The sequence below is a fragment of the Pipra filicauda genome, unplaced genomic scaffold, assembly GCF_003945595.2.
Source record: "Pipra filicauda isolate LSUMZ 115617 unplaced genomic scaffold, ASM394559v2 scaffold56_size3634133_pilon, whole genome shotgun sequence".
NCBI classification, from domain to species: Eukaryota; Metazoa; Chordata; class Aves; order Passeriformes; family Pipridae; genus Pipra; species Pipra filicauda.
This window is the reverse complement of record NW_024104720.1, coordinates 27,535-52,584: the sequence shown is the minus strand read 5'-3', so window position 1 is coordinate 52,584 and position 25,050 is coordinate 27,535. Positions and strand designations below refer to the sequence as shown.

General features: G+C 38.7%; 1 protein-coding gene across 4 annotated transcripts in view; it reads right to left on the bottom strand.

Annotated features, from left to right (window-relative positions):
- STX17 (syntaxin 17) overlaps positions 1–24,547 on the bottom strand; it is a 33,813-nt gene extending 9,266 nt beyond the window's left edge. The window contains exons 1-4 of one of the 4 annotated variants that reach the window (XM_027739378.2): positions 24,460–24,547; positions 17,062–17,243; positions 8,933–8,998; positions 1,868–2,087 (exon numbers count right to left, since the gene is read on the bottom strand). In XM_027739378.2, coding sequence (XP_027595179.1) covers positions 1,868–2,087; positions 8,933–8,998; positions 17,062–17,184 — 409 coding nt within the window. In that variant the 5' untranslated portion in view covers positions 17,185–17,243; positions 24,460–24,547. Of the gene's footprint in view, positions 1–1,867; positions 2,088–8,932; positions 8,999–17,061; positions 17,244–23,958; positions 24,007–24,034; positions 24,116–24,296; positions 24,370–24,459 lie in introns of those variants that run through there. The other 3 variants (XM_027739377.2, XM_039387505.1, XM_039387506.1) reach the window with 3 other exon arrangements.
- Between the last annotated feature and the right edge of the window lie 503 nt (positions 24,548–25,050).

Sequence of the window (25,050 nt, the reverse complement as noted above, 5' to 3'; positions counted from 1 at the left end):
GCACAGAAAGTTAATATCAGAAAAACTAGGACATAAATAAATTTCAACTACCAAGGGACATAAATGATACGAAGGAAGTTTCTATGAATGCTTTTGAAGTTAGAGTAAGAAAAATGAAGTGTAAGTGCATTGCCAGGCAAAGAAAGAAAACTACAGATGACCCAAAGAAAGATTCAGCCAGTCTTTACACAAACAGGTTGATATCATCAGGTATTGGATGCAATTAATTTAAAAAGGAAAGAAAAAAAGCGATAGGCTGAAACATAATGAGAACAGGTTAAAAATATTTAGATGAGCTAGGCCTATTTAGGGCCTGAAAGTTTGCTGAAATTCACTCTAGAACATTTAAGAAAGTGCCTCTGAAAGTTCAAGCATATTTTTGAGAACTTGAATAAGATGGTCCAAGAGGGCTGCAAGAGAAGCGATTCAGTTATCTGAATCAGCAGAATGCAGCAAATAGTCAGACTTTGAAATCCACAAAGACACTAGGAAAAACTACTGAACAACCAACTACAACATGCTGAAGGTGTTGAAGAGGTCAAGATTCGTATGTTAGAAGCCTAAGAGTCTTTTTTGATGGCCTTGTAAGAAGATAGAATGTTTACAATGAGGGTGATGAGGCACTGGCTGCCCAGATAAGCTGTGGATGCCCCATCCCTGGAAATGGTCAAGGCCACACTGGATGGAACTCTGAACAACTTGTTCTGGTGGAAGGTGTCTCTGTCCATGGCAGGGGGTTTGGAACTAGACAATCTTTAAAGTGCCCTTCTAACCCAAACCATTCTATGATTCTCTATTTGATATATATTGACGTTCCCAAGGTTTTTTGATACTACTGCACATGACATTCCTGAAATCAAGCCCAGTCTTCAAATCCTCTTTTCTCCCTGCTCAACCATGAGACTTGCTAGCTTGTTAATCACGCTTGAAAGAGTTCTTACAGTTCTGTATGCAGCAACACGAAGGGTCACAAAATCAAATCTGATGGCAGTTTCTCCTACAATGCCATTGACTGAGAATGCTCTTTCGATTTTAAGACACATGCAATGTTCAAACAATTCTGAACAGTATTGCTACGAGAACAATTAAATTAATTACTGGTATGTGGAAGGATTTAATCCTGATCTAACCAACTTTCTCACAGATCATTAGGAGAGAACACTGGCCAGTACCAGAGCAAAATAAAGGCTTCTCCTGAAGATAGAGTGCTAGAACAAGGAAAGAAAGACATTTCATACAGGAAGGTGGGAAGAACAGCAAACATATCTGACTTGTAGCATGTTATAGTGTGTTTTCAAAATCTTTTATTTGAATGGATTTATACTCTTCTTTCTTTTTAGTTACCAAGTTAAAATGCTACAGGAAGAGAGGTTCTCCTTACCTAGAGACTTGCTCCTCTTTTTCATATATTTCAGCAGTGATGTATTGTACTGCCTGTCACTTAAAAATCATTTTCTTCGTGATGTTTCTTCAAGCACTAATTCAACGAAAATGGCCTAAATGATTACTTGCACATGATGAAATTATTTGCACCAGGGGAAAAAAGAAGTCAAGCTACCATGAAATATGAATGTAAGTATTCTGCTTCCTATGAACAGTCCTCTATTTCAAGATCCAAGGCTACAGTATCTTTCTCATGGAAGGCCACAACTATTTAATTTGTTAAGATACTGTAGCATTTTCCACTTATCAAAAATCAGTCACAGGTCATGACAAAAGTGTGATTTATGGAAAGAACTCTACTTCTTGATTAACAGCTATTATTCAACTGAAATCTCATTTGTTTACTTCATTTACATCTGGTCAGCAAAATTCTGTACTGGATACAATGATAGAGATACAATAAACACAAATTAAATTCTACTACCTCCTCCTACAGTTGCAGATCTGGTTAAAGAGGCATCCTCCTGTCCTTCAAGTTGCCTTCTAAGTTCTTCTGCAGATTCAGAATGCAGCTGCAGGAAGTCTTTAATGGCAAATGAAGCTTCCTCTTTAACAGGATTTATCATTCTCTGCAGAGCTGGGATGTCTTCCTGTCGGACTCGCAAACAGAGTTTCTCCATCTCTCTTATATTGGCACGGAGTTGCTGCAAACAGTATTAAGAGTTATTCTGTAGCCAACAGAATATTTTGTGTACCAGACATCTTCAGTGCTTAGGAAGTAACTATCATCTTCAGGATATTTAAATAATCTTCAGAAGTGCCATTTCTACACTTTAACAAAGTGAGACCAAAAATCCCTAAAAACTCTCAGATTTCAAGCAATCCTTGTGTCATCTCTCTCTCTCTCTCCTCTACATCCATCTTCTTTTCCAGACTGCATTGTGTTTCCTGACTGCAGCTGGTTCGCCTGTCAAAGATGCCTCCAGTTGCTGCAAAAGCCCACACCTAAGATAACACAGTGAATCCTCCCCTTGCACCCACCCTGGCTCTCCCAGGCTGTTATTCGTGACTCTTGAAGGAAGGCATCTGTGCTTTCAAGCACTTCTTATTTGGAGGTGCCACTGCACTATAACCAGCTCATTAAGTCTGTGTATTTTTAGTATTTGCTTCCGCTTGTGAGTTCACTCAGTTCTCCATCTATAAAAAAAAAATAAATGAGAGTTGCAGCTCCCAATACAACCATCCCTCAACAGTGCAGTGAGGCATTGCTGCAAGCTACCTGCTGAGTCTTTTTGGACACAGCCTGTTTTCCATAAGGGAAAGCAAGCCATTCACCCCAGGAAAAGAACCAAAAGATCAAGGAAGAGATGGTACCTGTTATCTAATGAACTAATTTATCCATACTATCAGCCAACCACAAAACAAGGGAGAAATATTTTTAAAGCCATCCCCATCTGTGTTTAATTTTTCTGGCTGTCACACTTTGTACTTTATCCATTCTCTAAGTCAGTTTGTTTTATTTTGAGTTTCAATTAAATAATTTAACTAATTAATTCACTGTGTAATTGCTGAAGTTATTTTTGTTTCTGTGATCAATTTAGGTCTTTGCCAAAATACTTATACAAGTTGCAACAAGTTGCAATAACATCCAAATAAAGTAAGTGATTGCTTTTCAAAATTTGCTTTTTTTTGTAATAATAAGTGACTGTGGTGATCACAGAATACAGTCACTCACAATCCCCAACTACCCCAAAACTACCACTTCCATTTGTAAAGACAACTTCAGGGACAAAGAATAAGGATTACTTTTTTAAAAAATATTTATATTTTTTCAGATAAGGGCAAATATATTTGTTTGATTGAAATATCAAATATAATAAAACATAGAAATATTTCTTTAGTTACAAGAGTTTTGAGAAGATATAAACTATTTATAAGTAAGAAGAAGAGAGTGTGTGCAGGCATCTACCATGACATAAATTTCTGTCTACAGCAAAAGTAGAGGGATTTTTTATTGCCTGGTCTTTTAAAATCTAAAAATGCACACAAGTTTCTCTTCCAACAAATGAAAAGAAGAAATTTATAGTTTAAATTATACCACTTATTGTTTTAGGACAGAGGTTTTATCTAATTATAAAAAAATAAGACTGTACTAAAAATAATATTAATTGCATTGCATTACAAAGTGATACAATAAACTATATTCTTTATCACATTATTTAGCAATTGTTTTGAATATTCTTCTCAAAACAGAACAAGAGAATAGAGTAACACCAGTGAGTGGTTAGAAACAGAAAGATTTTCTTCTGTAATACAAATCAGGTACAGGTAATGCCTTAGAAAGGCAATATTGCTCACCTGAAAAAGCGGAACTAGATGGAATTCATTTTATTTATACACACAGTATTTATACACACGGTAGAATTAATTGGTTTTAACATTTATGAAAAAAATGTAAAAAATATAGTTCGAGAAGGAAATTAATTCAACAACATGTTGAAGTAACATTGCACAGGTGATACTGGACATCCAAAGAAAGAACTATTGATTCATAAAAATTGTGTTAAATTACTAAAATTATATTGCATTATATGGTATGCTTAAATTAAAAGTACTACTAGCCAAATTAGGCTGCATTATTTAAGACTAACCTCAGGTAAAAACACTGATTGACAATTAAAAAAAGGGAGACACAAAAAAATAACTTTGCAAGATAGTGAGTTAAATTAGAAACATGGTAGCCAGTAACCTTCCTCCTACATTTCTCATCTTAATCTACCTTACTCTTCCTGTTATCTTCCCCCCATGGTCTGCCCCTAAGTATGAAAAAAAGAGAATATCATCACTGTCATAGTGCACCATGTGCCAAAATACTTTAACCTTGGAATTTCATTCAAGAAACAAAATGGGACTATCTAGACACAATACTTAATTATGTATTTTGTGAGAACTATATGCAGGGGACTGAGGTTGATCCTGCTGTTTTGCTTCAGGAAACAAACTCATTTTTATTATTCTGTATTTAGTCATAATGGAGACCAAAAAAAAAAAAAAAAAAAAGACGTCAAACAAATACTTGTGAAGCAGTGACAAGAGTGAGTTTTGGATGAGCTAATAATGCTGCCACACCAGCTTCTTTTAAAGAAAAAGGAAAATTTCACAGTTGGAATCAAGTCAAAACGTAGCTCTGCAGGGGACCTGTGCCTCTGCAGCTGCAGCCAGGGCAAATTACCACTACAGCCAACACACAAGTACTGTGCAGTGACCAACACACCACCAACTTGCTGGTGGGACTTTTCACAAATCCTGATCAGAAGCTTCAAGTGATATGAACTCTCACCCTAAGGAATGGCTAAATCAGATCCTCCCTTCCACTGTTCTTTACTACTTGCTGATCAAAGAGAAATACTTGTGAGAAAGAAGGTGGACAAATCAGATTATGATATTCATCTATTTGGTGAAATTTAATTTTAGTAGCTCTTCCTTTGTGGTTTTGGAGAGAGGACTCTTGTCCCATTTATTGTCAACTAAACAGAAGCCAAATGGATTCAGCTCAGCAAGAAAGCTCAGCCCCACTGAGAAGACACACATCCTAGGAGCTCACCAAGGTGTAACATTAAAAATGTTACAGATATGCAAATGACTATGACTTCTTTTCATAATAATTTTAATGGGACAGAGTTTAAGTTTTGGGTAGAGCATAAAGTATATCACTCTTGTCCCAAATGTTTCCACTTTTAAAGCGAAGCTTACTTAGCAAGGAAGGTAATACAAAAATTCTCTTTCCATGTACGTGAACTCCTGAGTTTCGAACTTGCCAAATTCAACCCAAAAGACACAGATTTTTTTTTATAATACTTGCAATTTTGGACTATTAACTTCCAAAGCCAAACAACAATCTTTGTTTCAAATAGTTTTCTCAAAAAAGCTATAGGAAAATAAAACTGGAGAAAACCTTGTGAAGTCATCCTTTCAGCCCATGATCTGCTGTCCCTATATTATTTCTGTTAGTTGTTTTTCTAATCTGGTCTTAAAAGGACTTCTTTATGAAGAGCTACAACCTCCTCAATACTATACTGCAAGAATTCATTATCTTACTTGCCATAGCATTTTCCTCACATCTAACAGAAATCCCTCTTGCCTCAGTTTAAACCAGGTATTTCTAATCCTCCCTGTTCAAAACAGGGGAAGACAAGTCCTGTCCTGTTTGCAACCATCTTTTCTGTGTTTGCAAACACACAGCACAACACTGTCAGGTGCTCTTTGGGCAAAATAAGTAATTTGTCTTGTTTTCTCAATTTCTGACTATATTCATTGCTCTCTCTAATCACTTTGCACCCTTCTTAAAAGCGTGGTGCCCAAACTAAGTCAGACCCCTGAGTGTTCTACCTGGGATCCTTCTACTCCTGATCAAAGAGACTGTATGAGAGATCACTCACTACTCTCCTATTTATACATCCCACTACTTTATTTGGGGTTTTGTATCACTACCACACAATCAGTTCACTTCTACTCTGTGTCCCTCAGGTCTTATAAAATTCTTGGCCTAGGTCAAAGGAACTTAAGAATAAGGTCAAAGGAATTTAAGAATATATTGACCCTGCAGATGGCCACAGGCTGCAACAGGGAGCTAATCTTACATGATCCCTCACTGACACCATAAACCATCTCCTGCAGAAATAAACTTTTTTACACTGCTTCTCATGCCCTCCCAGCGTCTCTACGTAGTATGCCAGAAGGGTACCTATAATTTGAAGACTGCATCATTTTAAAGATGGTACAGAAGACCTGAGACATAAAACTGAGCTTTGAAGATTCATGCAAAAGAGAGCTGACAGGAAGCCATCTTTCACTTGTAAACCATTTTCAGTTGAAATAAAAGTCATAAAAGCGAAAAACAAAAAAAGAAATAGATTAACATTTTCAAGCAGCTTTCTGGGTCAGAGCAACACAGTGGAAAGACTACGTCTGCCTAGGTATGTTTTGCAGATCTGAATCTCCTTTTGTGGCATGGCTATAGGCTAAAACCAGACTGTTCATCCACAGTATTTTTCTTCTTTTTTTTTTTTGTTCAGTGTTCTACATCCTCTCTAATAACTGCAGCATTTTCCTTCCTCTCACTATGAAAATGATCAAGGCAGTCCTTACGTTTTGCAATAAAATACCACCATTTCATTGAAACTACTTAAACCTTGCAATAATTAGTTAATTGGATGCTACAGCCAGCACGTACGTGGGCAAAGCCTAGCAAAACTACATATTGATTCACACCCCAACATTTTACAAAGTCCACGGACTGTCCCTAAAAATGAAAATATACATGAATATATACATTTGTGAAAATTAATATATGATACACAAGAACTATTTCCTCAGTATTTTTGAAAGGGTGTCATCGTGCCCTATGCATAGATTTCTCTGTTTTCTTCACTTTCTTTTATTGAAGTTCTTAATGTGGCATCCAGCCACCAGAAAGAAGAGGTATAGATTTATGCCTCATCTATACTTCTATTGTAATTTTGACCATCATCAAAAGTACAACAGAAGTAATTATTCTGGGTAAACTGAAAATTCAGAAAAATGGCTAATTATGTGCACATGGATTAAATGTAGAATGGCTGTGCATATATTTGTCTAAAACCTGTGGCGGATGCCTTGGGTCAATATTGACTTAGGGATTCCTAATGTATTTTTACAACATCTAATTCTGAGAGTAAAGTGTGTGCTGCAGAGAACATTTGGTATCACAATAATTAATCTGATTTCTTTGCAAACAAACAGATCACAAGTCCATTGGTAAACATTTAAACAGCTTACAGCAAACACATTCTACATGTCATATAATTTATTATCAAGTACTCCAAACTCCTAAATATTTAATTAAAACAAAGAGCTAGTCTACTCTTCTTGCATGGACCCAGATTCTTACTCTGTTCTCTGGGTATCAGAATGTGAACTACTTTAATGTATAACTTGTATCTAGATCTAAAGGCAATAAGCATTAAATAAAATATAAGAAAATTTATTCTGGCTGAAAGTGAAAATGGCAAACTTTGAATTCAAGACAAATATAAATGTTTCTAGAGACAAGCAGTTTTCTTATTAACATATCTAAAAATATCATCTTCAACACCGTTATTTTTTCTCTAATTATTGATAGATTTTGTCTTGCTAAACAAATGATACTGATAACTAAAAGTTCCAAGAGAAGCCTTTCCCACATCTCAGATGTGAAAACAGATCAGACATAAGCAAACACATGCTTCCTACACCACAGCTGTTAAAACGTCACTGTTAACAGAACATCCACCTTTGGAAGACTCTTTGAATATTAAGAATAAACTTATATTCAAATTTCAAAAATATTTGGTGAAAAATCAAAATAAACATTCAAACCTGCAATTTACAGAAAAATCAAGTGGATTTCACGTGTAACTTCTTATCATCTACATTTAAAAAAAGCTTATTAACACCTCCTGTTCCTCAAAAAACACACGTAGCTCCAGCTCTGCTATCTGGTTGTTTAACCAGACAGCAATTGGTTAAATTGCTATCTACTATCTGGTTGTTTAACCAGGGTGAAGTTCTTTCTGAGGTGAATTGTTTTGGGGTTTTTTTTAGATTTTTAGTCTGGTCTAATTTTCCACCGGAGTCAGTAATGCACTGAAACAAACACAGGAATTTACAGTATTGGAATTGTGAAATGCAGTAGTTTAGGACTGTGCTACTACCTGTGCTGGCAAAGCCTGCTTTTCTAGTTGCAGTGTAGGTCACAGAAGGTTTGTTCTAGTAGCAAAGACACGTTCCTTCTCTGAACATCTATGAAACCAACACAAGATGCCTCTCCTGCTGGCCAACACACGTCTGTCCCCAAAATACTGGCAGTACAGCATGTTATAACCACTACCTGCTGTATCTGCCTCAGCAAACTCTGCCTTGCAGAGCTGGTCTTTGTGTCTTTCTGTATTGATAATCTCCTTTGGCTGTGTGCTACTTAGCAGTGTGAAGGCTGATGTTTGGCATGAGCTTCTGCATCATTTTCATCGAGACATGTATATTTCTAGAAACAGCTGTGCTGACTTATGGGTGACTATGCATGAAGTCACTGAAATGATGCCCATGATGACAAATGTGTCTGGTATTTCCTCCTTTGATGACATTATGCAGCTAACAATAGATCTGCACACCAAACTAGTAGTCCAGATGTTCTGTTTGTCCAAAATCATGCTTTAAAATTATCAGTATCCCTTATTGCAATACCTGGCTTCTAATTTAATAATGTAAGAGGACTGTTTGCAGAAGACCAGAGACTCCAAACTTCTGTTTGTTCAAGAATGCAGAAACATTTCTGATTGCGTTTGCCTCATAGGACACAATTAGGAAATTCCTACCTTTTAAATGAAGTAAAGCAAAACCTAGTACTTGTTAAATCCACCTGTCAAATACATCTCTCTCTCTAGATCCATCTCTGAGATAACTGGAACTGTAACTGTAGGTAATTTAATTCCATTTAATTCCATTAATACTACAGACATTTTAATATCCTTACCTGAACTGTTCGTCCTGCGTTGATGTGCTCTTCGTGCAACCTGTCCCAGAGCCTGCATCTCTGATACTAGAACAGAGGAAAAATACTCCATATAATTGCTATTTTTAACAACTGCTATGCCAAAAAAAAAGGCACTTTTGGTAAATAATCACTTTAATTTTCAAAAATCGACAGTAAAGAAGCTGAGTCATAAACAATTCTGCTGCAAAATCAGAGAGGTAAATAGCAATTTATCACAAATTTTGTGAAAAATTTTGTACAATGCATTTTAGTGGCAGATAACCAGGGGTTAGTGTCAGCTTTTAACAACAAAGAGATATTGCATCCTGATATTGCTGTGGGCACAAATCACTTGGTGGGCAGTAAAACAAATGGCAGAAGAAGGAAAAAGGAATGGAATAGTGGATAAGCAGTAACGGTCATATAGGACAACGAGGTATCTGGTACTATTCACAAGGAAAATGGCATTCATTACACAATGCTACTGTCTACATTTACACTTACCATTTCTATATAGTTACAAACACAGCTACAAGAACCATCAGGGCAGATTTGGCACCTGCATGATGCTGCACTATCCATACAGAACTTCCCACACGACAGAGACCAGAATAATTATTCCATTAGCAGAGAGCAAGTTTAGCAGAAGAACTGCATATTATCACATATAAACCTTTTCATCATTAAAATAAATCAATCCCTGCTATAGGCAGTTGACATTAATAATATAGAGACTTTATCCTGAAAAAGAGTAGTAAAATAACAGAAGTAGAAGCTGTGATTCCTGGAACGTGTGCTGAAACTATCAAAGAATGCATTTACAATACTAGACAGCATTAGAATATTTATTTAATTGTTTAAATAACAAGACAAAACATTTACCATGATTTGTGAGGTATTTTTAGGTAAAGTTTAATTCCTCAATTTCTTAATATGCTTTGTTACCAATAAAAAACCTTTATCTACAGTCTACATCTTTCCATAATTATTTTCATAATTTTACAGGCCATGGCAATAAGGATCACAAGTCACTCAGCTTGCTAAAATACAATGAAAAATCTAAAGTTACTACTTATTTTCAGAGAAAAAGTTCCTTCACATTAGGATTTTGTGGTGCTATGGAAGACAAAAGGTTTAGTGTTCAACTAAGTCAGATTCATGTCATTTTTCTAGGAAACTAGCAACTTCTGCATAAATTACTATGCCACTAAAATTACTGCCATTGTTCTTTAAAATAAAATGGACAAAAAACCCGGTATCAACAGTATATCTTACAATTTAGTCATCCCTGAAAGAGTACTGAAACAGGAATTTCTGAGGTTGTAACAGAAGGGGTTTAGAGAAAAATTACCCATTGAATTTCAACTGACTGTAATACATTGTCCAAATAACTAGTAATAAAAAATCCTGTTTTCCAGTTAAAAAGAACAAGAATTCCTCAGGAAACCTTTACTGGTCTTTATAATTTCTACTAGAAATGCTCAGCACATTTATCTGCTTTATATATGTAGAGGTATTACTTGTTTGTTTCAAAATTCCTAGTAGGCTAGTGATGAGCTCAAAGAATCCAATGACTTAATACTGCCAGAGCAATGACATTCACGTGGCCAGAAAATTCCTCCTTGTTGTCTTCTGTTTGTTACCCAACCCAAAATAGGCCATGTTCTCAGACAATGTTCACTCTGGAGGCCTCAAGGATAGTAAAGCTTGAGAAGAGATGGTATTGACGTTATTCATCGTGAAAGTTGGGACTGTTCAGCCTGGAGAAGTTTGCATGGAGACCTCACATTAGCCTTCAGTATCTAAAGGGGGCCTACCGGGAAGCCAGAGAGGGACTCTTCATCAGAAACTACAGTGACAGGACAAGGAGTAATGGCTACAAATTGAAAAAGGGGAAATCTAGGCTAGATATTAGGAAGCAATTCTTTACTGTGAGGGACACTGGAACAGGTTGCCCAGGGAGGTTGTGGATGACCCAACCCTGGCAGTGTTCAAAGCCAGGTTGGATAAGGCCTTGAGCCTAGTGGGAGATGTCTCTGCCCATGGCTAGGGGGTTTGGGACTAGATGATCTTTAAGGTTCATTCCAACCCCTTAACATTCTATGATTCTATCATGAACAAACACATGTAAAACTGAGAGAGGTCCATGAAGTAAAAACATCTATGAAATCCTAACCCATTACAGCAGGTCCAGAGTAGGGCCACAAAAATGGTCCAAGAGCTGGAACACCTCTCCTGTGAAGACAGGCTGAGAGAGCTGGGATTGTTCAGCCTGGAGAAGAGAGATCCTACTGCAGCCTTTCCATAAACAAAGAAGGCTTAGAAGAAAGACAGAGACTTTTTACAAAGGCCTGTAGTGACCGGATAAGGGTCAACACTTTTAAATGTGTAGAGGTTTGGATTGCACATAAAAAATTTCTCTATAATGAGAGTGGTGAGGCACTGGAACAGGCTGTCCAGAAAAGTTGTGGATGCCCCATCCCTGGAAATGTTCAAGGCCAGGCTGGATGGGGCTTTGAGCAACCGTATGTAATGGAAGGTGTGCTTGTCCGCAGCAGGAGGTTAGACTAGATGACCTTTCAAGTTCCCTTCCAACCCAAATCACTCTGTGGTTCTGTGATATTTAATCATAATTATGCTATACTCCAATAGTTTGTATTTGACATCAGAAATATAAAACATTAGGCTACTCCTAAACACTCGATCTCTTTTCCTCTTTGTCCCATTCCCTCTTGAGAGCTCTCTTTACAAAGAAACCTTCATGCTTATCCTTTAGATCCCTTCCATTTCTCCTTGAAAGTATCCAGTGGACATGGAGACAACTCAAAAGCTCCTCATAATATTTCCTGCTAAAAGCTCTTCAATAAATGTCTTACACAAATGTATACACTCATATAAAGATTGTAGTAAGACTCAGATATCTTAATTTGTCATTTTGTGTTGCCTTTACGTATCTTGCCACCACAACAATGGTCCCCAGCCAAAGGTAAAAAGTGTTTCACACAACATCCTTTAGCTTTGGCACAGTGACAGGAAATGAAATTAAAACCAAAAGTGACAGAGAAAACAGTGTCTTATAGCACTTTCTTTTTTTTTTTTTAAGATTGTTGCATATCACCAACAAAGTCTAGGGTAGTATGCCAAACAAAATCTCCACCTTCCTGTACTATTGTGACAATTGCTTTCATCTAACTTTTTCATGTAACTTTTGGATACAAATGCATTTTATTCCCTCTTGGAGGGAAAGGCCATCCAATCTATGGAATGTACTTTAGAAAACAAGAATTTTCATGGGGAAAACATGGAAGGTAAATGTACAGAGAACTGATTTCTTAAGGATGTAGGTTTTAAGTCTTCAGAAACTGTCATATGGAAAGTTGGACTCTCAAATAGTTGACAAGTAATGATGATGGATTTATGGTAGCCACTTCCTCTGAAAAGGTGTACTCAAGGTCAAATTTCATTATATATTGATTTTATAGTTTCTTCAAACAGTGATTTAGTAGATTAATTGTTTGGACTATCTCTGGAACCTAAGGTTTAAATCAATATTCATGAAATGAGGTTAGAGATATTGGCTTCATCATAAGTAAATAATGTTGCTGCTCTAAGCAATTTGACATAATTAGTGATTTTTGCTTAAAAGTAGCCTGTAAAATAAACAGGATCAGATTCTATAAAATTATCCTTTTACCCCTAGGGATGTTGGTTTACATGGCTGAAAGTTAATTTTACAAAAAGTATTTTAAAGAAAACCATTTAAGCTGCTGATGATGACAACTCACAAAAGTACTGTAACACTTTCATTATGGCTAAAATGCATGTAAAAGATATAAAATGCAAATTGTCACCAAGCATTTCAACCAAACTATTGCTAATATTCTGCTAACCTGAAAGTATCTAGTGACAGTTTTCAGGATACATTTTGCCATATTTTTCTTTTCACTTTCTCATAAATCTATCAATAAACTTCGTAATATTTATACTTCTTACAGCCAGAAAAATATTAAAAAAAAAAAATCAAAAGAGAAATTTTCAGATTTTAAGAACATTACAATGAGTGTGAACTTCTTAAAGAAACTGGCATTAAGGGACTGTTTTTATACTCAGATGTATTACATCTCATCTATATATTTGTCTTATTTTTTTTTTAATATAGAGAGGTTCCGTAATCTTCAGTATTGTTATCTAACTTCTGGAATAGTTACCAATTGTTTATTTAAAGGTTTTATTCATTGTTTGTTTCTAATAATTCTATGAATTATTCATTCAAAAATAAAATCTGCCAGGATTTATACTGTCTAGGCATGCAGAAATTTTTAACAGCATTCTGAAATCAGAAACACAAATCTGTACTAAACATTGCTACCACTTCTTGCTTCATAAAAGTGTTGTTCTAGAGGAAGTGCCATTAACATTTTAAGAACTATGTTTACAATTAAAGGATTTTTCTGATATGCAAATTTTATTATGTTGACTGAACAGATCATTCACACTGATACCATGAACACCCTAAAAATCTCATGAAATGTCCAAACTAGATACTTTTAGATTATGCCAGATTTTTACGTTCAAAGTATAAAATTCAGCTACTCAAAAAACATCTCAGTAACTCAGTGGGGTCCCTGAATGCCATTACAGGAACATTGCAGAGTATTGCCTATAATAAAACCCTGGCTAAGCAGGAGTTTCTGTGACAATGCTTTGAGCAAGGTGTTAGATCAGAACTGACCTAAAGACTCATTTTATCCCAAGTGCTAAAATGTTTTCTGTATTTTCTCCTACACACAGAAAACTATTCTTGCAACAATCTCCCCTTCTATCTCCAAAACAGGAGTGCTTGATGCAAATGAATTGCTAAGCCAATAAAGACTTCAGCTGACCAACTCATGGCTGAATTAAGTGGAATGTATTTCATCCCTTCCCTGACAGCATGGTAACACTGTCTGGCTAGATAGAGCATAATTGTCTACCACACAAGGTAATAACCGATTGTGTCTCTGTTTCTCATTGCAGCACCCAATGTCTTTTGAAGATTCTTGATAAGGTGTTTATATATCCCAGATGAGGGAGGTTTTACACATAATGACAACACTTAGCAAAGAATCTCCTCAGCTTTACAAAGTAATAATCTTCCAAAAAAAAAAAAAATCAAGCAGCACAACAGTTATGCCTATCCCCTACATCGTGTCTCCCCTGCTATGACCTTACACACATCAAAAGCTTACCTTTACCTTCAAAGTGCAGGAAAACCATTTGTGTACTGCTAATGTGCCCTGCTAGTCATTTCCCACTCTGTAATGGCAGGTCAACTCCCCTTTCCCATCAACAGACTACCTTTTTCCAGGGACCACCCATTTGCTCCTCTCAGGCAAGGCTGTAGCTTTCATGCCACCCTTTTACAGGTATTTATTAACTGCATCTCCTCATTTCTGGATGACTTCCTCAAGACTCTGAAGAATGCCAAGCTTCGCTGCTCCACACTCATTGATGCTGTTGGTGTTAACAGAAGTGCTGCCTTGAAGATACAATTTTTAATGTAATTTTAACATAAACCAACTGCAGACCAAGAACTACCTCTCTGCAACCAAGGAATCCCTCTTGTGCATTATGGCAAATATGTTTGTTTCCTGAGCAGTCATGCACTTTCTGGTTAGAGAAAGAAGGAAACAACCTAGCTATCACGAGTATCTCTATTTGAATGAAAGAGCTTTCAAGGAAAAGCTATTATTGCACCTCTGAATCCTGTCCAATTCCCTATCATTCTTCACTAGTTGCCCTCTGTGGCCACTTATGTGTACAGGTCGTGTACACAGTCAAGGCTCCTTGCTCCCCCCAGAGCTACTCCTGGACACTAAAAAACGAAGCTGTTGCAAACTGGCTGATTCCAAGGCAAAAAAAGAAAAAAGCTAAATCAGCTGGTATTTAGGTAATGTAACAGATTATACAAATACAGAATAACAAAGTGTAAACAACACACTGTGACTGAAATATAGGTCATCTCACACAGCAGTTATTGCTTCAAGCAAATATTATACTAAAGCACTTCTCCATTTGTGATTATTGCAGTTCATATCCTTATTGTATCCTTATTACACCCCTAACAGAAGAGTCAAATGATTATCTGCCATCCTTAGTCCTAGCAGCCCAGGTCTTTCTCTATCCCAGTTTTTCTCTCAGACACCATTTCTGCACATTCACCTCCCATGTGAGGTACTTCACAAGCTCCCTCCACCCAATTCTTTATCCTTTATTTACATGAACCAGGAATAATTTCCTCTCACACAAAAGTAAGGGAAAGTAAGAGAATGAGACAGTGGAAACACACTAAAATCATCTCCCTCTTTGCATTCTCAGATTCAGGAACGATCAAATTAGCAGCTCCAAGAATGAGTTCTGCTAATTTCTAAGCACAGGAACATGCCTTATTGTGGGGTAAATCTATAGCAATCTTCAGCTGGTGAGGTTCAAACAATATCTACTGAATACCTGCAAAGCACCTTTTTTTTCCAGAATCATAACTCCTGGCCAAAAACCAGATTTTTAGAGGCACAACAAAATATATGATCTGGAAAAAGACCACCCCACAAAAATATCTGAAGTGTTACAACATATGTCACTGTTCTGAAATTATCACTAAGATATCAATCACTATCACTTAAATTAAGCATTTCTTATTAAAAGAAATTATTGTCACTTGAACAACACATTATTTCCTCTGTTCTCAGAAACAAATATGGATTTATTTTCTCTCCTTCCCCAGTCCCAAGGCAGAAACCTGGCATGGAAAATTTCATCCAAAAGGTTACCCACTCGGTAAAGTTACAGTAAAGTTATGGTAAAAGTTGTGAACAAATGATAGCAGCAAAATGCAGAACAGTTTCAACACTAGATTATACACCCCCTTCAGAACATATCTTTCAGGAAATCAAAATCATGTTAACTTATTTTCTTCCAATTTCTTCATTCCTTCCCAGGGTGTTGAAAATGTAGATAGCAGTCCTACACCATACAGATTTACATGTGCACTTGACTTTATACATTGTGAATAAGCTTAGTCAAATTAACATAGTGAACGATTTTCCAGAAACCTGTGCAGAACTACAGACACTCACTGTCACTGACTTTTCTGTGGTGGTAAGTAAAACCTTTTCTAATCAAATATGTCTTGTATGGTCATTTCAAAACTTCCATAGCAGTGCTGATGTTATGCTGTGTTTCTGAATCACTCGCTCTCTTACCTTTTTGATTGTTGTCACCTGTTTTAGCAAATCTCTTACCACCTTCCTCAACAAACCAGTCTCTCTATTTCCACAGGCTATATACTAATACACAGAGTCTGGGAATCTGATCAACTTCCAAGTCTGGAATCTGATCATCTGTGCTGCTAAATTGTGAGAACTGCCCCTGGTCATGCCAAACAACTCTCTCACATGAAGAGTTCCTGAGAATGGCTAAGGAGTTACAAACAGAGAGCAGAGGCTATTCCCCATTAGCAGCGTGGATGCAGCCACCCTGTTTTGCAGAATATGAGAATTTAATAACATAGGCCATTTAATGACATAGGCCATTTCATGCCAGACAACTGTCCTGGGTATGTTTATTTAACCTGTACAGGCACTGCCACAGTGCTTGCAAGTATTTAACCTCTTAGAAGCATACTCAGTTTCACTGGCAAGTGTGAGCTAATGTCAACAAGAAGCATACAAACATGCTACAATTTTGATACAATGCTTTTTTAGTTCACTTAAATAATTCAGTCTCTCTATTTCTCTCAACTCAGTTTGAAAATATAGAGAGAAAAAGATAGATATAAACAGTAAGTTACTCAGAACAGTTGGCAGCAAACCACTGTGACTTCAAAGTAAAGTAAGAATATTAGGCTGCTATCCCCACAGTAACATTTTAACACAAAAGCAGTGTTTCTCACTCTGTAGCCTGATGTTTACTACAAATGTAAAGATCTTTGTGCACACTGAATTACCAGACAACACAGAAGTTTCATCTTTACCCGAATTTGTATTAAAGCATTTCATAATCAATTTTTCATAAAAATCTCTGTATAATCTTCCAATGTGATTGATTCTATACTGTAAAAAGAACTACATTAGTAAAAAATAAACACTAACCTTCTCAATATTTATTTGGTGTTTTCTTAACCTTTCCAAATCTGTTGGAATTGCCACTTTAATGAATTTCTGAATTGCAGGTTCAATTCGACGGAGTTTAACCTTTTCTTCATCTTCAGACATCCTAAAAGCAGCCCTCAAGTGAACACCTGTGCAATATACCTTCACCAAGGTAGAAACCCCTAAAAAACAAACAATCGCAAGCTTACAAAAATGTAGTAACCTTGAATCACTTTTTAAAAGAAAACAAAAAGAGCTAAATCAGTGGGTTCTGTATTTGCATTTAAATGTATTATTTCCACTTATTTGCAGGCTTTGGGGATCATTTTTCATAGATAAAACTAAACACTAAAAAGAAAAAAACAGCTAAATAACTAAGGCAGAGGCAAATATGCTTTGCAGCACCATAACAACGCATGAAAAGGTTTGAAAAAAACTTCCAATTAGATGCTTTGATTGATCAGAGTTCAAGTTTTGCCAATTCACATCCAGAGTCATCTTACAAATTGTAAAACATGTCCTGAAAAGACACTAATTTTGGAATTCAATTTTCTGGAAAGATTAAGAGCGTCTGAATGAAGATTTGCTGGTGACGAGGCTGGTGAAGGGACTGGAGCACAGGCCCTATGAGGAGCGGTTGAAGGAGCTGGGGTTGTTTAGCCTGGAGAAGAGGAGGCTCAGGGGAGACCTCATCACTCTCTATAATCACCTGAAAGGAGGTTGGAGCCAGGTGGGGGTTGGTCTCTTTTCCCAGGCAACCAGCAGTAGGACAAGAGGGCATGGTCTTAAGCTGTGCCAGGGGAGGTTTAGGTTAGACATTAGAAAGAAATTCTCCACAGAGAGAGTGATCAGACATTGGAATGGGCTGCCCAGGGAGGTGGTGGAGTAACTGTCCCTGGAGGTAATTAAGAAGAGGCTGGATGTGGCACTTAGTGCCGTGGTCTAGTTGACAGCATAGTGTTGGGTTGAACTCGATGATCTTGGAGGTCTTTTCCAACCCGGCTGATTCTGTGATTCTGTGAAATTGCAAATGTCCCCTACTGAAAACAACTAAGGCATCACCTAGCAAGGGGTATAAACAGCTGCAGAAATATTCACAGGACCAGTAGGTACATAAGCATCCTGAATTCTGTTCCCTGCATATGCATAAAACATAACTTTGGAGTTTCACTTCTCTAAGAGAAAGATATGTAGTACTGTATATAATAGCACTTATCTACAGAGCATACAAGTAATATAAAGGAATTTAATTATGCTGAATGCACACAAGGGGAAAGAACATTGTGAGATAACTTTTTTGTTTCAATACTGTGTAAACAGAAGTTATTTAAATGAGATTATCTTTTTGTATGTTCCTTTAAAAAAAAAACAAACACAAGAGATGTAGTTGATTTGCAGACACATATGAAAAAGTTTTGTCACAAGTAAAAAGGGACATGCTACCTTGGTTATATGAAAGCACCTGTGCTATGTCAGCAATTGCATCAGAAGGCTTTCCCTGATTTTCCTCTTTCAGTAACTAAACTAATTTAAAATAATCAACCTAGCATAATTCTTTTGGTACAGATGAGGCACAGCAGAATATAACAGGTAAAAAAAATTCCCATTTTTCACACAGTCAAATGTCTAATAATGTCTAATTTCACTGTTAATAGCATTAACAGTGAAATTAGAGATTATTTTTCTCACGTCTACCTATGGTGTGAAAATGCAGAAGGAGAGTGTTGAGATTTTTCTAAGACCTGTGATTCCTGCAGGCAGAAAGCACTTGAAGCCAAATACCAGCTGATGGCACTGGATCTTTGACTAAACCTCTCAGTGTTCAGTCCCAGCCATCACCTGTAGGCTGCAGGGAGGATACCAACAACCCTCCCCCAATTTCAAAGGAGCCAGGTGGTAAGCATAAGCATCTTCCATCAGGCCAGTAAGAGAGGGAAAACAATTCTGGTACAGGGAGGAAAACAGTTCCCACCTTTTTCAACACAGTTGCAAATGAAATAATGTGTTTTTTCAGAAGAACAGAATGCTGACACAAGGCTCTCCTGCTTTATCTATCCCACCCAACAAAGCAACTGAAAACTGTGGAAAATGCAGTGTTTACTGAGAGTAAATCAAGTTAGGTGAAGTCAATCTTTAAGGTTTCACTGACACACCTTTTCCTTTTTCAAAATCTCAGAAGGAAATTATTTCATCAAATGACTTCGCAGTCACTGCTAAATCATCCCCATTTCAAATTACAGATCCACTATCAGTCTTACAAATCCCCTCCTAACCCAAGGCATTTTATATTAACAGTCCTTTGTACAAACCTTCAAATAAACATGCAGTGAGTGGGTGACCTCACATTTTTTCAGGTTGCAAAAAGAACTTTAATCCTTTTGTGCTGATCTACTCTTTTCACCATTCTAAAAACAGTGGTTTAAATGCAAGATGATAACAAATACATTAGTTGTTCTACTATACCTTGGTCACCACAGTCCCTAGCCTTTGAAAGAGCCACTCATACATCACAATTTAACTGAATTTTGAGCCTAGAACTGATTTTTTTTTTTGTAATGAGTAAAGGATAAAAAGCATCAAACTCCAAACTGCAGTACTTCCTCTTTGAACTCACATTAATTTCCTGACAGTTTAAACACTAATCCATGAGTTTATGAGCTAGAATTAATTAAAAATTGGTTCCTCAAAGATATTTAGGAGCCATGTCATGCTTTTCTTCAATACTGAGTCATCTTGAAGAAGCAACAACACAAATTCTTCAAACTCACTGCACAACATGAACTCAGAGAAACCCGCATCCCATCCTGTCTTAGAAAAAATACAGCAGAGACTAAGCTAAATCCATCATAATTTTGTCCTTAACCTTAAACGACATCTAGAGATTGTTAAGGGTCAAAACTGACAGTTTAGATAACTTACAAATGGGACCACTATAAAAGCAGAGTTAATGTAACCAATGGCCATGAGCCCTGAGTGGATGACCTGAATGTGCAACAGTTGTAAATTCAAAGATTTGGCTGCGTGCAGGATAGTTATTTTCTTCTCCTTAAAAATTCCCAAACAGCAAACTACCTTTCATGACAGTGTCTACAAATCTCTTAAAATCTCTGCTGCCTAAAATCTACTGCACTGCAGGTCTGAGAAACTAAGAAAGAAATATAAGAACTCCTTACATTCTCATCAGGTCTCCTGCTTAATGTTGTCTCAAACAGTATAGTAGCTTTTGTAACAAAAATTCTAAGCCATAAATTACCAGTAAGAAAATATGCAATGTCTTACCTTTTTTTCTAATTCATATAATATGGTACATAAAATTAACATTACAACTTTTTTTTTTTTTTGCTGATGCCATTTCAAGGAAACCTTGCATACTTTATTTGGCTTGTGTTTTCCTAAGCATAACTTTAACAATTCATTTCTAAAGTAATAATGTCTGGTCTTTGAGTAATCAACGAACAGCAGGACTGTTTAGGTTGGGAGGGATTTTCACAAGCTATCCAGTACAAGCTGAATTAGATGTGATAGCACAGGCCCTCGTCCAGTCAAGTTCTAACACCTCCACGGATGGATGCTCCACACACTCACTAGACTCCTCCTTCAGTGTTTGACTATTCTCCAGGTTAAAAACAAACAAATCAAAACCAGGACCAAAAAGACCTTCCTTGTAGCTCATGTCCATTGCCTCTTATCCCACTGTCATGCACCTTCAAGAGCAACCTGGTTCTACAGCTTCCACTTACAACACTAAGATCTCCCAATTCCTTCACTTTCTCTTAAGGCTGAACAAATCCACCTCTGTTTCTCCTGGAATATCATGTGCTTCAGCCCACTAAGCACCTTGCTAGACTCATAGGTGCTGAATAGAGGGGAAGTCACTCAGTGGACCTGCTGTTCCCCAGCTGCATTTACTAACACAGCCCCCAGTGCACCCCAGCTGTCCTTCACTGCAACAGCGCACTCAGACACATATTCAGCTTGGGATCCACCACAACACACGGGTCCTTTCCTGCAAGGTTGCAGGCTGCAGCCTGTTCTAGTTGTAGGGCTTTCTTCTTGCCTTTGCTGGAATTCTTGAGGTTTCTGTCTGGTCATTTCTCTGTCCTGTCAAGATCCCTCTGAGCAGCAGCCCTGTCCAGCCTACAAACCACTCTCTGCAGGCAAGTAAAAACACTGCTCTCAACTTCAGCTTTTTCAGGTGGTAATTTTGCCTCTGTCCTTGGATCTGAATTGCAGTCAGCAACCACACGAAGGTGCAGAAGTTCTGAGCCACCCTCAGAGGGTGCCATTCAGATCCCACACGACTGTGTGACAGATCACCTTCCCTTTCTGACCTCTTTGTACAGGACTGTCACTTGAACAGGGGCTTGGACAGTCCTTCCTACAGGCACTTACTGAGTTCCAGGCACAACAAAATCTCGAGTTCTCCAAGACAGGAACACATGGCTCTGATTCTTTAAAATAAATTCTAGTTTGAGCAAAAAAGCCCAAGAGGATACAATATCATTAAATCAGTAATTAAAAGAGCTAGATAAAACCATTTGTAACTAACTGTCCTTTATTCTATTCACTGTGGAAGATATTCTGATAAACAAAGACATTACAGAATTTTGTCTTTTCAAACGCTGATATTACAGGCCTGCTAGAGGTTATTTTCTAAGTAAAATATTTTCAGTTGAATATTCAAAATGTCATGCACTAAAATTCAGTTATATTTCAGTGACAGAAATAAAACTTATTTAGAAGTGATCAAGACCCAAATGCAGAATAATTTTCAGTCAACTCTGTCAATAAAAAAGAAAATATATCCAAAGTATACTGTAGCAGCATTATGAAAGTATTAGGTGGTTACAAAAATTATATTTATCTCCATTCTTAATGTTTATGTTTTCTGGAGACCAGCCCCAAACTAAAACTGTAACTGTGAAGTTAAATTAACATAAATTAACTTGACGTCTGCACTTAATATGAAAATCATCCATGAATCTTACTATCCAAGGCACGGGAACATTCCTTATCCACTTTGTTCACTTCACGTCCTGGAAATTATTGAAGTGCATCTTCCATAAAGGATTATTCCACATGCCCTTGTTACTAAGAAACAGAGCAAAAGAACCTGAGGAGTTGCAATGGTTTGATCTGTGCTTTACCAAGTAAATGGGTATGCAAAGCAAACAAAATTTTTCAGAAACAGATCACTTCCTTTTTCAGCTTTTGAAGATCCAACCAGTATATGTTATCTTAGTTCATTGTTTGAATCAAACAATTCTAAAAGGCAAAGGACTCTTAAGGCATCCAATTCCAATTGCTGAAACCGTGAATTTAATTCTGACACTAACACAGGAATCTCCACTTACAATGTGGTGATGCATAGAAAGCACAGTCATATAGCTGCAATCAGAGTTAAAATTTTTGCTATGTATGGTAACACACTCGTGATTTGTTATTATAAATTTCAGTAAATGCTAGTAATACACATCAAATCTAACACTCATGAAGTTCTGTTAAACTGCCCAGTGTTCTTCATTCATATACAGCAGAACAATGAACAATAAACCTCAGGAGTTGTGCTTGCCCAGGGAAACACAGCGTAACATGCTGATTTGATTTTAATTCACTCACGACAGTTTAGACAACCACTGCCACTAGAAAAAGCGCTTCCAGTCTTGTAGTTAAGGGTTGTAAGGTCAAAAAGCTTTTCTCTTTTCTCACTGTAAATAAACTTAATTAGAATACAGATGCTAGAACATAAGGACTTACAACAGCTTTCTCATTAAGGTGACCTGAAATACTTCTTAGAGTGGTACTGGCCCCAAAATTGCAGTGACAGCAGTGACTATTGCTCACTTGGCTGAGGCCTATGCTTAGTGAGGAATGTGCTCCTGTGGCAGGCTACAGCCAAACTGCATTTTGGGGCTAAATTACATCTTTCACCTTTTGTCTTAAAAGGAACCAAAGGAAAATAGCTTTGTTAGGCTGAAATAAGACACAGTCACCAGCCCCAGTGTGTTTGCAAAGTGACATGAAACTGCTTAGTGAAATAAAGAGCTACATGTGGAATTTCCCACAGAACACCCAGAATCAGCAGCTGTAGTATCAGGCTGTGGTTCTTAACAGATCTGCACACTTGGGGATCCCCTGGCAACACAAACTCGATCCAGGCAAGGCAAGGGTGCATGACTGCATTCTGAGAAATCAGAGCAGACAACAGGCATTTTGTGTTGGATTTACATGTCTAAGCCAGCTTCAGAACGGCAGAAAATACCTAATGACTAACATGTGAACACCTCTCTGCACACAGCCAAACCAGTGGAGCAAGTGTGTAGTGGGCTGTTACCTGCCATAAGATGCCACAGCGCAGCTCAACCTCCAACCAGAGCCCTAATACTGAATTTTCTGCATTCTTGAACTGCACCTTTAGTCTCACCTCAGAATCACAGAAACAATCAGGTTGGAAAAGACCTCTGAGACCACCTAGTCCAACCTATGACCGAACACCACCACGTCAACTAGACCATGACACTAAGTGCCATGTCCAGTCTTTCCTTTAACACCTCCAGGGATGGCCCACCTCCCTGGGCAGCCCGTTCCAATGTCTAATCACCAGCTCTGTGGAGAAATTCCCCCTGATGTCCAACTTGAACCTCCTCTGGTGCAGTTTAAGACCAATAGGTTCCAGAGGCCTATCCTGCCTGCATCACACCCCTGAAAGGCCAGGGATGCATGCAGAGAGCAGAAGCGTAAGAATAAAGAAAGGCTTTAAGCCTTGTATCAAGACTTCGATCAGACTTGGGCATTCCCCAAGTTGTTTTTTTTTTTTCCCGACTTAAGCTTTTAAAAGCTTGGGGAATGCCAGGGTAAACAATTCACCACACTGCACTTCCACTCCTAAAAAACTACCAAGTAAATAAATAAAAATAAAAGGCAATCCGAGCTGGTGTGACCCTTTCTGTCCTGGATCTCCCCATGACCTGACCTCGGGCCCAGCCGCTGCCGGGGGCACCCCCGGCTGGGCACCCCCAGTGAGGGGGAACCGGGGGGGGAGCCCGCCCTCCCCCGGGCAGGGCCGGGCAGCGGGACGAGCCCCCGCCGCTGCGCCAGCCCTCCTCAGCCCCAGCCCCGGTCCCAGCCCGGGCCCGGGCAAGGCCGGCGTGAGCGGCGGCCGCGGCCTCGCCGAGGGGCCGGGACTGGGAGCGGCGGGGGGGACCCGACGCTCCGCTCCGCGCTGCGGCTCCTACCGGCCACGTCCGCACAGCCCAGCCCAAGGGCCCGCCGGGTGCCAGCCAGGCCCGGCCCGGTCCTTCCCTTCCCCTCGCCTCCGCGGCGCGGGAAGCGAAAGCGAAAGCGGAGCCGCCCCGGCCCCGCTGCCCGCCGGTCCCCGCTCCCCCCGCGGTGCCTCACCATGGGCCGGCCGTGTGCCAGGCGGTGTCCGCGGCCCCGGGACACTGAGCGGGAGCCGGCGCGCAGGGCTCCCCCTCCGCCGCGGGGAGCGGCCCTGCCCCGCCCGCCACACACACCCCCGCCACCGCCCCCATGCGTGTTTCCCTTCGGGAACGGCAGGTCGCGGGCGGAAAGGGGCTGGGGAGGAGGAGGAGGAGGAGGAGGAAGAGGTAGAGGTAGAGAAGCTGCCCTGGCCAGGAAGGGAATACCGGGAGACTTGGGTGAGGGCTTATAGGCACAGAAAATTTTAATTTATTCTTCTAAAGGAGAGCCAAAGTTTCCCGCCGTAATTTTAAGAACTTTTTGTAGAGTCGTAAAATATTCTCAGGTGGAAGGGACCTACAAGGGTCATCAAGTCCAGCTCCTGGCCCTGCACAGGACATCCCCAAGAGTCACACCATGTGCCTGAGAGCGTTGTCCAAATGCGTTTTGAACTCTCTCAGGCTTGGTGCTGTGACCACTTCCCTGGGGAGCCTGTGCCCAACCACCCTCTGGGTGAAGAACCTTTTCCTAATATCCAACCTAAACCTCCCCTGATACAGCTTCAGGCCA